The sequence below is a fragment of the Lucilia cuprina genome, chromosome 5 (assembly GCF_022045245.1).
Source record: "Lucilia cuprina isolate Lc7/37 chromosome 5, ASM2204524v1, whole genome shotgun sequence".
Lineage (NCBI taxonomy): Eukaryota > Metazoa > Arthropoda > Insecta > Diptera > Calliphoridae > Lucilia > Lucilia cuprina.
The window spans coordinates 57,201,757-57,219,487 of record NC_060953.1 but is presented as its reverse complement, the minus strand read 5'-3'; the positions used below and the strand labels follow the sequence as shown (position 1 = coordinate 57,219,487).

General features: G+C 27.2%; 2 protein-coding genes across 4 annotated transcripts in view; one reads left to right on the top strand and one right to left on the bottom strand.

The window, feature by feature from the left end:
• Positions 1-17,731, top strand: part of LOC111682808 — a 42,763-nt gene that overhangs the window by 16,997 nt on the left and 8,035 nt on the right. The window lies entirely within an intron of this gene.
• On the bottom strand, positions 5,952-7,612 carry LOC111682807 (fibrinogen C domain-containing protein 1-like). Of its 2 annotated transcripts, none has more exons than XM_046952622.1 (5): positions 7,371-7,612; positions 7,235-7,309; positions 6,911-6,959; positions 6,303-6,830; positions 5,952-6,240 (listed from the first exon to the last, which is right to left on the bottom strand). In XM_046952622.1, the coding sequence occupies exons 1-5, from the start codon at positions 7,582-7,584 to the stop codon at positions 6,111-6,113; spliced, it is 996 nt and encodes a 331-aa protein (XP_046808578.1). In that variant the 5' UTR covers positions 7,585-7,612; the 3' UTR covers positions 5,952-6,110. The 2 variants fall into 2 exon arrangements, with proteins under 2 accessions (XP_046808578.1, XP_046808579.1); XM_046952623.1 differs by having other exon boundaries at positions 6,303-6,806.

Sequence of the window (17,731 nt, the reverse complement as noted above, 5' to 3'; positions counted from 1 at the left end):
ATAGATAGATAGATAGATAGATAGATAAAAAGAAAGATAGATAGACAGACAGACAGACAGACAGACAGATAGATAGATAGATAGATATATTTACATATATCTTAGTTGTTATACCCATTAAGGCCTTAACTCCAGGCCTCTCAAGAGTATTTCCTCCCTCACTAACCATTAAAATTTTTATAAGGTTTTACAGATTCACTAGCCGACATTAAACTCTAACACCTTTTCTAACCTAAAACTATGCATACATATGTATATACATGTCATTTTACATGAAAACACCCTCAACAATCCCACAAAAATATTCTTTTATACTATTTTCTTAAATTCTAAGGTTGAGAGCGTATTATATATGTAAGTAATAAGTATGTACTTATGCATGCATGAATATACCGTTAAGTGGTGAGAATAGTGCCTCTTTGGAAAACCAGTCAATTATAATTGAAAATACCATGGGAATAACTAGAATTGAGTTAAGGATTTGGTTTTAAGAAAAACCTGCTGATTTTTTCAAATGTTTACATTCAATCAAAATCTTACTGTTACTTTAGCACAAATGACAGATAACTATAGAGAGGAATTTTGAAAAAAAACAGCCCTTAGTTTGTTGCGGTTGTTAATCAAATTATTCGCAACATTTTAATTAACTAAAGTATATTTCAAAATTTTAAAGATATATGAGGTGCAAAAAATTACCAAAATACATTTTTTACCAGACACTTGTCCATTGATAGTAAGAGAATTTTTAAACTTAGTTTATATGAGAGTGTACAAGCCCACTATTGCTAGTCGACCTATTAACCATAACAAACATAAGAATGATCAGATTCACAATAAATCTAATTTCTTAAAATAAAGCTTCTCCTCGAATATTTATTAAAATTTAAACATCCTATGTTATCTAATCCTTTAAAACTTGTCATTGAACTCTACAACACAATTAATTAGAAATATTTAAATTTCCTAAAACCACAAAATAACAGTGACATACATTTAAGCATACAAGTGTAAATGAACTTATACATACATACATATGTAATTGTTTACACAATGTTTACCTATATTTCTCTAAAATATATAGTTTAAAATAATAGATTTAAATAGTAGCAACAACTAAACATAAATTATATTCTAACACGAAGTATTGTTTACATTTCAATTTAAAGCTTTTGTGTTGTTGTTGTTGATATAGACATGTATGTAGTTGCTTTTTTGTCTGTGTTGCGTTTTTATGAAAACTCAATCCTTAAACATAAAACTAAACAATTTATAACAAGTTCAATGTACAAAATGTATGAATGTAATGTAAAACATATACATGTTTATACATATGTATGTATGTGTGTTTATATCTAAAAACAAATACATTTTACACAAACTATACAATTTTCTAAATGTAATGTATGTAAGCGAATGAAAACATGTTTACATGTACGTATTTATTATACACACATATGTATATTTGTTTTGTATGTATGTTTACATGTATTTGTATGTATGTATAGTATAAAATATTAGAAACAAAACATTGAAAATGAAAGTGAAAATTGAGTATAGTTTTTGTATTTTTTTTAAACTATATGTATAGTACATACAAATGAATGTATGTATGTAGTATACACATGCAGAAAAATAAATAAAAACATATATAAACATTTGTATCTATAGGTTAGATTGTGTGTGTTTGTATGTGTGTGTGTGTGTAGTTACTATTTTGAAAGTGAAAGTCAATTGAAAACCTTGACCATTTGCTGACCAATGATTTTTTGCTTTTTTTTGATAAAAACTAACCATGTTTTTCAAATACAATAAACCTACATATGAAATTAAACTTGAATACATATATATGTATATGTGTGTCTATGTACATATATAAGTTTATGTGTATTACTCTACGTATTTGTAATACAACTCAAACATAAATAGTGTGGATCAACATGAGTTTTATACCAAAAAAAAAATTTTTTTGGTACTTTTTATGTTTAAATTCAAAATTTGGCGGGGACTTAGTTGTCGCAAATATTTTTAAAACTTTACCAATCTTCGTTCGAATCATCGAAATATCTGCAGTATAATCATAAATAGTCCGGGTCCTTTTTTGTTAAAATTTAAAAATTTAGTGATCGAGGACTTAGTTGTCGCAAATATCAATAAAATCTACGGACGCAACATCGAAATATCATACCCAATATTCTGGATCCTTCTTTGTTAATGTAAAAAATTTGGCGTAAATATACAACGAGGACTTAGTTGTCGAAAATATTAATAAAACTATACCAGGATCCAAATCATCAATATTCTGGATCCTGGTTGGTTGGTTTACGTGGTAGTTTACTACGCGCGAACTCTCAAGTAGAATCGAAGAGACTCCGTTTTGACCGGATCACTCCACTCGTTAGATGTTGTAATTGTAGTATTAGATCCAGCCCTTAGCTGTGAGAAATCTGTGGAATAAGATCAGATATCTCACCAAGGTTAGATATGAAGTGATTGCCGGGCATACACAGAGGAGATGGACAGTTTTTTCCTATTCCCTAACTTTGCAACTGCGACAGTGATCATGGAACGGGAGCCCAAGCCGACTGCGTGTCTGCCTATTACCCAGTGTCCTGTCCTGTACATCGAGAACTGAGATGTCGAAAATATTAATAAAACTATATCAATCTTAAAAAACGATAATATCGACTTATGACAGATCCGATACAGCTAATTATACTACAACTTTTGAACCAATCAGTTTAAAGGTTCCATTTAGATAAATTAAGATTTCATTTAACTTAAGAGAAAGCTCTCGAAAATTACATTTCTAAGCAATTTTCATTATTATAATAATTGCTATGTTCCCACGACAATTGGTTGTTTACACCTAAACGATTCAAAGTTCAACGAACACCGACCAAGGATTGTTAATCCTTTTACACTGACTTTACACGTGCTACTGCTACAACAACAACATAATTATTACGATTTTTAACATTAAAATTAATGGATCCTTTGCAAGTTTTATGTGAATCGGTTCATTTGGAAAATCATTTGAAATTGTTCAAAGTTGTACATTCTGGATCTTTTTAAAATGTTAATATTGTATAGCTATGTTCGTTCTCCAGTTTGTCTATTAACGAACGGCAACATCAGTCCAATTGGTCCCATATAAATATACTCACCGAAACATTCCATAAAATACTATAAGGATCTCGGGAAGTAGATATATGATATATGATTAAAGCTGTTGATTTTTATCCCAGAGACCAATGTATACTTTTGTAAAGCCGTGAGCAGAGTTAGGCTTCAATCTGTCCTTAAAATTTATCTGTTACATAAGGTTAACCAGAGATCTTTGGATTTCGGCTTAAAATTTAACTGTTGTTGTTAGAATTTTGCCATCAGCAAAAAAAGTACTTATTTCCCTAACAAAAAAGTACTTATTTCCCTAACAAAATGGTACCAACTTTTTTCATCTCAAAACTACGTAAAAAATATTTACACATTTGTATTTTTTTGTATATATGTATGTATAAATTGCTAAACATACGCACGAGTGCATTCGGCAAAAAAACACATACTAATATTTTGATATACATATACTAAGTACGAATGTCTCTCTTTCTATGTATGTATGTAATATATACAGCGGTATTTGTTTGTCTGTCTGCCACACTGCGTGTAAAGTGTAAAATTTGAAATCGTTCTAATATATTTAGTATAGAGTTTTTTTCTACAAATATTTCAGTTTTACCGGCATTTTTTCAATACGATTGTATACATACACATTCTATACTCTTCTTAATGGTTTAGGTTTTGGGGGGGAGTGGGAGCAATAAACTCTTCCCCCTTTTTCCTTTATAATATATTTTGTTTGTTTAGTACTCTTTATTGTTTTGTACTCGTTCTAATATATCGAATGCGCCGAATCCTTGCAAAAATGAAAGTTTTAGTTTTTGTTTTTTTATTTGTGTGTGTGCGAGTGTTTAGAATTGAGTGAGATTTTCAGAGAACTGAGAGTAATTTATTTGTATTTGTTGTTAGAAATTTAGTGTGTTTAGAATATGTTTAAACTACATCTTTATACAATTAATAATGACGTTTGTAATACAAGCAAAAATATCGGCCCAACATTTCACCAAAGGGGTGTTTTATACTAAAATATTCAGTACTGAATAGAATTAGTGGTCCTTAATTACTATAACTATTCTATGGGTTAAGTCATGAATAGTCTAAGGTCTAGTTAATGGTCTAGTCCATTGACGCGTCTATGGACTAGTCGTTAAAGTATTGTATTAACTAGTTATTGACTAGTCTAATACTAGTAATATGAATTAGTCTAATTACCAGATTATTTACTAGTATTTTTACTGTTAACTCGTACTATTAACTAGTATGTGGACTAGTCTATTATTTGGTCAACATATAACTTGTCTATGGATCAGTCTGAAAGGAGGTCTTTGGACAAGCTTACCGTCCATACTATTAACTAGTCTATAGACTAGTTTCTTTATTAGTCTATGGACTTGTCTATTAACTAGTCCATTTACTAGGAACTAGTTTATTAACTAGTCTATAGATTTCCACATAAAACCATCTCTATTACCAATGAATAAAACTAAATCCTTTCAGGACAATTTAAATTTGAAGGGCTATTCTAATAACCATTTATTTATGTACAAATCTAACACAGATAACTATTTAAATGTAGGTTTATTAACATATTATGTGATTTGCTTGCAACACATTTTTTACTTATAAGTATGTGTAGATATGTATGTATGTAGTTATGTAAATCTGTAAGTAAAGGTCTATATTTTTAGTTTGAAATGCAGGTCGATGTTGTTATATGACTTTTGAATACTATATATACATACAAATATGTATATAAATATGCTAAGCAGTGTGTGTTTATTTTTACTCTAAAGTCTCGTTGCTATCAAAGGAGTATTTTTGTTTTAGCCTTGCATTGTCCTTTCTTTATATGTATGTATATGTATACATACACATATACATTACACAGTCAAAACAACCTTCATATAAACATATCGAATTGTTTGTGGTAAGTGCGTATGCAGTTGTACAACCTGTTGAATGTAGGGGATTTTTGGTTGTATTAAGTTACGAAATATGCAACATCTGGATACTGAGATTTTAGTCTATAGTCTAGTCTAAAGTCTAGTCTATAGTCTAGTCTAAAGTCTAGTCTATAGTCTAGTCTATAGTCTAGTCTATAGTCTAGTCTATAGTCTAGTCTATAGTCTAGTCTATAGTCTAGTCTATAGTCTAGTCTATAGTCTAGTCTATAGTCTAGTCTATAGTCTAGTCTATAGTCTAGTCTATAGCCTAGTCTATAGTCTAGTCTATAGTCTAGTCTATAGCCTAGTCTATAGTCTACTCTATAGTCTAGTCTATAGTCTAGTCTATAGTCTAGTCTATAGTGTAGTCTATAGTCTAGTCTATAGTATAGTCTATAGTCTAGTCTTTAGTCTACTCTATAGTTCAGTATATAGCTTAGTCTATAGTGTACTCTATAGTTTTGTATATAGTCTTTTGTATACAGTCTATAGTCTAGTCTATAGTTTATTCTATAATCTAGTCTATAGTCTAGTCTATAGTCTAGTCTATATTCTAATCTATAATCTAGTCTACAGTCTAGTCCATATTTCAGTCTATAGTCTAGAGTATAGTCTAGTCTATAGTCTAGTTTATAGTCTAGTCTATAATGTAGGTTCTAGTCTATATTCTAGTCTATAGGCTATTGACTAATATAGTCTATAGTATAGTCTAGTCTATAGTGTAGGCTTTAGTCTGGTATATAGTCTAGTTTTGTCTATAGTGTAGGCTTTAGTCTGGTATATAGTCTAGTTTTGTCTAAATTATAGTCTTTTGTCTAGTCTATAGTCTAGTCTATAGTCTATTCTATAGTCTAGTCTATAGTCTAGTCTATAGTCTATTCTATAGTATATTTTATAGTCTAGTCTAAAGTCTAATCTATAGTCTAGTATATACTTAGTCTAGAGTCTTGTCTATGGTCTAGTATATAGTCTAGTCTATAGTTTAGTATATAATCTAGTCAGTAGTTAAATTACGCTTTGCAAAACTTTTAGATCTTTTAGTTTTTTGAATCAATCCTGCTTAGGTCTTATCATCATTTGCGCAAACCTAAGAGAATAATTTAAACCCCGAAATTCATTCCAGGACATTCCGCCTTGAGTGTGACTTATTTTTCCCATTAAATATGGACCATTTAAATTACTGAAATACATAAAATAAATTTCTTAAAAATATTACATATTTTATAAATATATTTAACACACCTATCGTAACAACTATGATACCACCAAGCACCACCAAAGTGTTTGGCACAATTTCCGCTAGTATCGTCATTATCCCGATCATAGGTAGAGAACTTATAACCATTATGCTCACTCAAACTATCTCCTGCATCACCCGAATAATCACCCACTGTTAAATTGTATTCCGTACTTTTCGAATCAACTTTAAATTCACCATATCTGGCATATTTTCTTTCTCCTTCAAAATCCTCTAGTATTATGTACAATTCTTGTGGTACTCCCAGAGATGTGAGCGCATAAAGTTTCTCTAATCCAATAAAAAATTCACGATTTAAATCTCCAAATCCATCGACATACTCTGTCCAATTTCTATTGAAATTTTCCGAACCATCTTGACGTCGCTGTATGATGGTCCAACCACCATCGAGAGTTTTTAAATCGCAGACTGCAGGAAACGGTTTATCACTGACTTCAGGCACCATAAGAGAATATATATTATGGTTGCACTTGTTGAGATCAAAACAACTGTTGGGTAAATGATTATTGGAACTGGAAGTTAATATAAGACGTTTTATTAAATAGAATGATCATTTCAGTTAGTTTTTATATACAAATACATAGGCACTTACCACCTAACTTCGTTAACATTATAGGCTGGTTTACTTTTATTGAAAAGTACTAAAAAAAATCATAAAAAATATTAACAAAAATACTCAAAACATTCATTCTTTATAAATCAAATTTTATTTGAGACTATAGTATTGACGAACTATAGTCTAATATTTAGATAAGATTTAGACTAAGCTATAGTAAAGAATTTGCACAAATTTAATCACTATAGACTAATCTAATAGCAAGACTATAGACCACATTTGAACGAAATCTACAGACTAAACCAGAGTCAAGACTTTAGACCCTATTCAAGACTGTGTACCAAATAAAATTCTACTCACTTATATTTTCTTCTTCCGTATTATCACTTTTAATGCTGCTGTCCATTTTTTGCTCCAGTTGTTCATTAATCGATTCTGTAAATCAAAATATATTATTTGATCAGTTTTGTTTTAAAATAAAAACTTCTTAACTCACTTATTTGCTGATCGATTTCTGTTAATTTGTCGTTCAAAACATTTTCAAGATATTGTTCTAACGAAAGCATTTTACTATTAATTAGGGTGGTTATTTTTACCTCCAGGTTATTAAGAGTTTCTGATAACGTAGCATTAGTATCAATACATTTTATAAAATGTATATAATTTACAAAAAATAATAATTTAATTATAATTAAGTTTTTAATAAACATTTCTAAGTGATTTCACCACCAAATATAAAAACAGACTGATGCAAATCGTAAGAAATCATTGCAATTTAATCGATTTTCAAAAATTATTATTTTCCTATCTCATATTTTTAATCTCATAAAAATTAAAAAAAAATCTCGACAATTTTTTTTACATTAAAAAAAATTTTCTTATCAATTTAGAAATTGTATTAAATATATTCATTCATTCACACTTGGTGAACTGACAGACATTTATACATGTCCCTTCACATAGTTATTTAATTAGTTAGTTAGTTAGTTAGTTAGTTAGTTAGTCAGTTCGTTAGTTAGTTAGTTAGTTAGTTAGTTAGTTAGTTAGTTAGTTAGTTAGTTAGTTAGTTAGTTAGTTAGTTAGTTGGTTGGTTGGTTAGTTAGTTTGAAAGGAGGATGTATATATATCAAGTCAGAAGAAATACACCTAGGCCTCTATCGGGCCTGTTGTACGCTCCTTAACCAGTACCACGGGTGGGAATCGAACCCACCACCTCCGGTCTACTAGACTAGAAAACATCACTAACCTTCCGGAGGCCACACTAGTTTATTACTTAGTTAGTTAGTTTAGGTAGTTAGTTAGGTAGTTAGTTAGTTAGTTATTTAGTTAGTTAGTTAGTTAGTTATTTAGTAAGTTAGTTAGTTAGTTATATAGATATTAAGTTAGTTAGTTAGTTAGTTAGTTAGTTAGTAAGTTAGTTAGTTAGTTAGTTAGTTATATAGTTAGTTAGTTAGCTAGTTAAAAAGTTCGGAAGTATTACTGTTAACAAATACACAAAAACCTGTCTCTTGTGAGAAACGAATTCATGACCTTCGACCTCACAGGCTTCAAAATTATAAACATTCAAAATAATTTTTAAACATTAAATAATTTCCCCTTAAAGAAGGGGAAAACATTAATGTTTTTACCAACAACAAAAAATTTTATTAATTGAACAATATTAAAGAAAATACATATATAAAGACATGTACACACATACAAACTAACATGGTAATATGGAAAATAACTAAAATAATAAGAACAACAAAACAAAAATACAAAAGTAACAACTATAGGATAAAATATTTTCATCTAGAAAATAATATCTACATATTTACAATAATAATATACATACATCATATGTATATGAATATATGTATAAAAAAATAAAAACACAAACACATTAGACCTGGCCTCTGAAAAAATTTTGTTTTTAGTGATGTCCTTCTGTCTGTTAGTATGAGAACAAGTTTTTAAAGACCTCAGTTATCTTTGGAATCCGAATATTGAATCATTCCATCAGATATGTTTTCGATAAATCAATTAAATCTCTACCTAAATTTTAACTAGTAATCCCTCGGTTTAAGTAAAAACTAAACGTTTTCCTAACAAAGTTAACCGAATGAATGATATTGAATAAATGTTCTAGTTGAATGTGCGATGTATGTAATGAATTAATCATAATAACTCCTTAACTATTAACTCCCCTACTAAGTAATGTATATAAACATTATAGAGCAGGGTCTAAACAGATAAGATAGCTTCTAGCTTTATGTTAAAGTTGAACATTTGTCTTACATATAGTTTATAATTTAAAAGAAATCTTTTGAGTTTTGATGTTGTTATATTGAGTGAATGGAAAAGTAATATCTTTTAAACTAAGGTCTTAATTGGAAAGTAGTTCTTGTAAAATGTATACTGCGAAAATTAAACTGATCTTGATCCTGTTCTTTAAGCACAAGTTGAGCTTTGAGTTTTCAAAGTTTTGATTTGGTAATAATAAGATATTGACTAGTTTTATCTTATTGCATATGTACAAGTTGAGCTTTATGCTAATAAAGTCAACCACTTCAGAGAAATCTTTAAAAATTTACTTTTGTAATATTGAAAGAATAAATAGTAATATCTTTTAAACTATGAACTTAAATGGACACTAATGTATGCGAACTTTATAAAGCAGGAATTAAGCTTTCAGAAAATTAAACTTTTGATCTAATTGTTTATGTACAACTTAAGCTTTAAGCTAACAAAGTTAACCACTTCAAAAAAAATTTTAAAAATTTGCTTCTGTAATATAGGGATAATTAATAGTAATATCTTCCAAACTACGGACTTAATTGGTATATAATGTATATACAAATAATAAAGCAGGAATGAAGCTTTCATAAAAATAAACTTTTGTTCTTATTTTAAATGTACAAGTTGAGCTTTAAGCTAACAAAGTCAACCACTTCAAAGAAATCTTTAAAAATTTGCTTTTGTAATATTGAGAGAATAAATAGCAATATCTCCCAAACTACAGACTTAATTGGTATATAATATATGTAAAATCAATAAAGCAGGAATTAAGCTTTCCAAAATATACACTTTTGTTCTAATTTTTTATTAACAAGTTGAGCTTTAAGCCAACAAAGTCAACCACTTCAAAGATATCTTTAAAATTTTGCATCAGTAATATTGAGAGAATAAATAGTAATATCTTCTAAACTATATGCTTAAATGGACAATAATGTGAGCAAAATTTATAGAGCAGGAATTAAGCTTTCATAAAACTAAACTTTTGATCTTATTGTTTATATACATGTTAATCTTTTAGCTAACAAAGTCAATAAAATTTTGTAAAGAGATCTTAATGAAAGAAAATTTACCAATATCTCCTAAACTAAAGGTAAGTTTACCTACTTACTGAAGGACAGGTCTACTAATATTTACATGAAATATTCTAAGAGTATGTGTTTTGAAGTTTCTTAGTATAACTGTATGTGTGTGAGTGATGTATGAATATGATAATGATAATATCATATAAAAAGTCTAAAAACTGAATGTATGAAAATTATTTGACAAAAATAAAATAAAATGAAAATAAAAGAAATTGGAAAATAAAAATTATTATTACTAAAAGGGGCGGAGCCTGATAGGTTTTTTTCTTCCCCCCTTCATATCATACATTAGCAAACACTTAAAACTTACTCATTTATACATACATATGTATATGTAGGAAAATTACACATATTCTCTCACACTATCATACATACATACATACCAACATATTCATATTTACTTAATAAACATTACTCATAATATAAAAACTTTTCTATAATTTTTCTCTTTTTTTTCTGTTGATATTTTTCACTATTACTATGATTTTTTTTCTATTAAATTTTCCTTTTATTGTTGTTGTAGTCTTTCAAATACATGTTGTTGTTATTAGTTTTAAGGGAAATTTTTGTTGTTGTTGTTTTTGTTTAACATTTGATAGATTTCTATTTAGAATTGTTTTTTGGGGTGTTTTTAAGGGTTTTCCACCAAAAAAAAAGAGAAAAATGTAATAAAATAGGAAAAATTGGTAAAATATAATAATAATAAAAAAACAACAAAATTTTTGTTACAGTAACTTTTTACACAAGCAACAACAACAACAACGACGACAACGACAAAATTGTCACAATAAAACTGCATTTTTATCAAACTGTTGTTAGTGTTATTGTAATTGTAACTTTAAAAATCTTTCAACGTAGACATGTAGGGAGGGGTTGTTCTTTTTTTTTTGGTTTTTATTCTGTACCGATCTCTCCCTGTGTTTGTTGTTGTATGTTCGATTTTTGATTTGTGCGGTTGGCGCTTACAATTATATTGAAAACTAACAACAACAATAATAATAATAAAAATTTTACACAAAAAAAATAGACTGCATTTTAAGGCAAAAAATTGTGTGTGTTTTAATGTGGTGCTGTTATATTTTTTCTGCTGCATCATCCAGTGTTAAAGTGCACGTTCCAAAGGATACAACATACATATCACTTAACGCGCATGTGCAGCAGTTTTAAAATTAAAAAAATATAATAATATAAAAACGAATTTTAAACGCGTGTTATTTAAAAAAAAAATAATTTTATAAAAAAGAAATTCAAATAAAATTTTACAAATAACTATGATTTTAAGACAAATTTAAAAAGAAGTGTTTAACAATTTTTTTAAAAATAATATTATAAAAATTAAAAAAACATATAAATTTATAAAAAATTAAATTAAATAAAACTAAGGATAACCCTCAATACTATATGAGTACGTATTGACAAGAAAGTAATAAAAACAAAAATATTTAAAAAACTATAATTAAAAACATTAAAAAAATTTCAAAATTTAAAAAATTACCAAAATATTTTAAATAAATAACAGCACAATATTTCACAAAATTTAATTTATATCCCCTGGTTAAAGTACAAGCTTTGCTTTAGATTAACAAAAAAAGCTCTACAAAGAAATTATTAAACTTTATTTTTTTTAATGTTGAATGAAAAAATAACAATTCTTATACTTTGAAACCAATAGGAGAATAATGTTTACAATAATCAAAAAGCTTTACCTAAGCTTTTAGAAATCAAACTTATAAACACCTAATTTAAGTACAGGCTGAGCTTTTGACTTGATAAACTCAAATAAATTTTAAAATTTTTAATACTGAATGTATGAATTTCAATTCTTACAGTTTGAAACCAATTGCAAAATAATTTTTATAATAATCAAAGAGCTTTACCTAAGCTTTAAGAAAATCAAACTTATAAACACCTAATTTAAGTAGAGGCAGAGCTTTTGATTACTAAACTTCACCATTTCATATAAATCTTTAAAATTTTAAAAAAATATTTCAATATTAAAAGTATAAATAATAACTCTTAAAAGTTTAAAACAATTGATGAAAAATGTTTATAGAAATCATGAAGCAGAAGCTTATCTTATTGAAAATCAAACTTATAACCCCCGTGTTTAAGTTCAAGCTAAGCTTTTGGCTAACAAAGACAAACCACTTCGAACAAAACTATAAAGCATTTGATTATGTAACATTAATGAAATTAATAAGATAAACTCCTAAAATAAAGGCTTAAAGGGAAAATAAGGTTGTTAAAAACATACAGCAGAAACTAAGCTTTCATCCTCTAAGACTTTTAACACCCTCGGTTAAGTGCAAGCTGAGCTTTTTACTCTCAAAGTCATAAACTTTGAAAAAGTTTTAAAAAATTTAAATGTTTAATAATTTAATAAAAAAGTTTAATCCTATGATACACACTTAAAATAATTTATAAGAAAAACATTAAGCAACATCTAAACTTTTAGAAAATTAAGCTTAAAAGCTTTTTGTATAATAGCAAATCAAAATTTTGGCAAAAAAATTTAAAAATCATTTTAGGTATGAACTTATATCAATCATAACTCTAAAGATATTGTCGCAGTAGAAAAATATTATATAGAAAAATCAGACAGTTGGATCTAAGCATTCAGAAAATGAAATTTGAAATTTGGTTGCCCAAGTACATGCAAAGCTTTTCATTAACAGAGATAAACTTCAGGAAAGAAACATAAATATGTATTTCTTTCTGAACAAAAAAACTTCTAAACTCTGCTTTAGTGAATAAAAAAGCTTTGTAAAAACTAGAAGAAGAAAGCCTAAGCTTTCAGCAAATATAACCTGTAACTTCCTAGCTTAAGCAAAAGCAAAGCTTTAGGCATACAAAGTTAAGTACTTTCACAAAAAAATCGAATTTCTTCAAACATTAAAAACTATAAAACTGTTGGCTCAATTGAATAAAAATATAGGAAAGAATAACGCAGCAAGATGAAAGCTTTTAGAAAAATAAACTTTAAAACTTTTCTCATTGCTTAAATTAAGCTTTAAGCTTTTTAAGTTCAAAAAACTAAGCAAAGAAACTTCAAATGAAACTATTTCTAATGGGAAAAATTCTCAAGGTTGAGCTTTCGTTCTCTTTGGAAAACTTTCGTTTTGGGAAGCTTTCTCTTTGGAAAGCTTTTTCTTTAAAACAATTAATTTCTAAAGCTTTTTCAATACAAGAAAAAGTCTTCTCAGTTAGTAGTGAGAATAATATTCTTTGGAAAATTTTCTTTTTAGAGAAGTTAATATCAATGAAAGCTTTTCACAAAAATAACTTTTTCTAAGGAAAATCTTAACATAATTTTACATAATAAGATATTGGCTTCGAACTTTGAATAATATTTTTCTTGATTGTTTTTTTTTAATTTTCATTTTTGGAAGAAAATAAAGTTTAAGAATAAGAAATTTATGCCTAAAGCTCTGTGTATAACAATAATAACCCCACCTTCTATAAACACACACACACATACATATCTATATAAATATACACACATGCACAAACAAAATATATTAACTTATATACAATAACAACAACTACAATATAAATAAGTAGAAAAAGAAATCCCTTTAACTTTTGTAACCAAAAAACTAAATTGGAAAAAATGCAAAAAAAAACGTAAAATAAAACTGAAAATAAACTAAAAAGAAATTTTATACAAGATTGTATTTTATGAAAAATACAGCCAGGCCAGAAAACAGCAGCAGCAACAAACTTACAACTACTATAACGTGAAATATACAAACAGCAGCAACAAGGACTAAAACAACAATAAAAACAACATACATCCAGAGTCAGCCTGCCATTCATACATTTAACTAAAGAACAAATTCAACCATGGAAACTTAATTTATGTTTTTGTTGGCTTTGTGTTTACCAACTACCCCTCTCCACTATCGCTCCAGCTCTTAATTCATCACCTCCTTTTTAAACACCCCACCACTGTTTGTAGGCTTGTGGGAGAAGGGGGGGGGGGTTATGAACAAACCAGCATAGTTTAAGAATTTTGTTTTCCATATAAAAATTTTCCTCTTTTTTCCACTGTTTGGTTGTTGTTGGTTATGGTTTTGGCTTTTTACTTTGTTGTTGTTGTTTTGGTAGAATATAATTTTGTTGTTTGTTATTTTTTTCGGTTCGTTTCGTTACGTTTTCTTTTTATTTTCAGATTTTGTTTTGCTTCTCATTTTTCAGCATAAAACCAAAGTTATAGAATCAGCCATTGAAAGGAATGAAACTTTTTTTAATAAAATTTAAAAAAGCTCTTCTAAATAAACTTTTTCTTGGGAGAAGCTTTTCAAAGAAGCCTTTTTTTAAAGGAAAACTTACGATTCGCATTCAATTTTTTTTTAAACAAATAGCTTACAACAAATAAATCCTTTCTGAAGGAATTAAGTTCCTTTAAGAAGGCTTTCTTTGAAAAAAGTTGGTTTGAAAAGCTTTTTAAAAAAGCATTTTTAAAGAAAAAAAATGCTTTTAAAGAAAACTTTTTCTAAGAAAGAAAAACTTTTCAAAAATACTATTTTTAGGAAAACTTTTTCGAAGAAAGTCTTTCCAAAGGTAGTTTTTCTTAAAAAAGCTCCTAAGAAAAGCTTTTTAAATACCCTTTTCTAAAGAAAAAGTTATACTAAGAAAGATCTCTAAGATCTAAGAGAATTTTTTGAAAATAAACTTCTTAAAAGTAATTTTTTTTGAAGAAAAAAAGCTTTTTAAAGAAAAGGCTTTATTAAAGAAGTCAAGTTGGTAAATTTGTTTAAAGAAAAGTTTTATAAAAGAAGATCTTTTTAAAAGAAATTTTTAAAACAAATTTTCTATAGTAAAATGCTTTTTAAGAGAACATATTCTAATAAAAAATTTTTTGTTCAAATACTTTTTCTAAAGAAAAGTTTTTGAAATGAAGTTTTTTAAAAGAAAAATTTTAAAACGAAAAGCTTTTCCAAAAAATTTTATTCTCAAAATAAAAGCTTGTTAAAAAGATAAGCTTTTTGTGAGAACTTTTTGTAATTAAAAGCTTTTCCCTTGTAATTTTATCTAAAGATTTCAAAAGGTATTATACTAAACTAAATGCTTTTAAAAGGAAAAGCTTTTAAAGAGAACTATTCTTTGGCAAAAGCTTAAAAAGAAGATCTTTTTAAAAGAAATTTTTAAAACAAATTTTCTATAGTAAAATGCTTTTTAAGAGAACATATTCTAATAAAAAATTTTTTGTTCAAATACTTTTTCTAAAGAAAAGTTTTTGAAATGAAGTTTTTTAAAAGAAAAATTTTAAAACGAAAAGCTTTTCCAAAAAATTTTATTCTCAAAATAAAAGCTTGTTAAAAAGATACGCTTTTTGTGAGAACTTTTTGTAATTAAAAGCTTTTCCCTTGTAATTTTATCTAAAGATTTCAAAAGGTATTATACTAAACTAAATGCTTTTAAAAGGAAAAGCTTTTAAAGAGAACTATTCTTTGGCAAAAGCTTAGAGAACTTTTACTAAAAGCCTGCTGAAATTTTGAAATAAAAATTGTGTAAAGAAATTTATCTTAAAAAAAGCTTCCTAAAAGAAATCTTTTTAAAGACTAGTTCCTTAGAAAATTTTCACCAAAGAAAAGCTTTTAGAGATAATTTTTTTTTAATTAAAATTTTTTCTTTTGCAATTTTATCTTAAGAAATGCTTCTCAAAAGCAAATGCTTTAACAGAGAACTGTGCAGCGCAAAATTTCTTAAACAAAAGCTTAGAGATCTCTTTCTCTTAAAAGCTTACGTTTCAGAATTTTATCTAGAAATAAAAATTTTTTGAAGAAATTTATTTAAAGAAAAACTTCTTAAAAGAATTCTAAGAAAACTAGTGCTTGAAGAAAGTTTTACATAAAAAAACTTTCTAAGAAAACTTTTTCTTAACAAAAGCTTTACTGCTGGATGATTATTTAGAAATACATTTCATTAAAAGGAACTTTAGCTAAGGAAAAGAAAGCTTTTCTAAATTAATTATTTGCTTTTGTTGTTACAAAAGCTTTTCAAACAGTTGCATCCATAACTTCTTTAAAATGAACTTTAACTAAAGATAAGCTTTTCAAAAGAACTTTAAAATTTTAGAAATATTTTAAAGTTTACACTCCTTTACAGCTCTTTAACAAGCAGCTTCTTTTTGCTTTAGTTTTTTTTTTGGCAAAAATTTTGTGTTTTTTTTTCATTTTCTACAATATTTTTTTTTGCATGGGCTCAAAAGTTTCTTAAGAATGAAATTTATTTTAGCCAAGTCATGTTGTACAACAACAACAAGGAAAAATTATAAGTTTTATAAAAGACATCAACTCTTACCCAAATAAAAACTAAAAAAAGAGGAAAATAAACCAAAAAAAAAGAAAAAAAAATTAAGTGGGTGGGTGGTGGACTGACTGACTGACTGGCTAACCGATTTTTTGCACATACAAACAAATACATTAAAAGGGGGTGAAGCTGGCAAAAATTGTAAAGAAAGTATGATTAAACTAGTGAGAGCAGGGGGGAAGGGGGAGTTTTTGTAAATTGTAAGAGGAAATTTATAACATAAAAACTATGTTAGTTTGTTTGTGTGTGTGTGTGTAGGGAAAAGAATGTAAGAATAAAATTTGTATTCCTTAAATCGGATGACTTTGTATAAAATTATATAGTAGTGTGCAGAATTTATTTTCTCGCTTTTTCTTTTTCATTATTTTATACAATAATAATTTTTTTTCGTTTTCTTGTGAGCTTAAGGAAAAAAAAACAAGAAAAGAATTTAGTTTTCTTGTAAATGTAAATATATATATATATTGTAGAAAAGGCAAGGTGGGGGCGTGAATTGTGTGAATATATTGGTTGGCAGGCTGATATTTTCCCTTTAATTTTTATACAATTTTTCTTTTGCAATTTTTTTTTTATTATTTTTGGTAGCTTTTTCCTATTTATTTTAGGCTTAAAATAAGAAAAGAAAAAAATTATTAACTTTAAGCGGAGAAGGAGGAGGGAAGGTCTGTTGGCAGGAAATATACCAGAAAATGTACAAATATATATGAGAAAAAAATACAAAATTATGTATAATGGAAAATTTCTTTTCATAGAATTTGCACAAAAATGAAAAAAAAGTAAAATCATATAAAAATAAAATAAATTTTGTGGTATGTAAAAAGTATGAATGTATATATGTGCAGGAATAACACACACACACATACTCGTAATTTAAAAAAAAAAATACATACATATGTATGTATGTGTATGAAAGTATGTGAGCTTATGTGATGTTTGTCTATATATGTGCATAAAAATACTTATTGTTACCAGGAATTCGGTGCAAAATTTTTTTCCAGATTTTTTTTTTTCACTTTTTTCCTTTAATTTTATTTTATAGAAAAATTTGTTTTTTTTTTTTTTGTTAGTTGGTTTTTCTCTCTGTGTATATATATTTGTTAAGGTTATAAAGTGTTACTAGGCTGGAGGATTCCTCTTTTTTTTTTCTTTATTATTTTTATTATATTTTTTCGCAGAGTTGGGG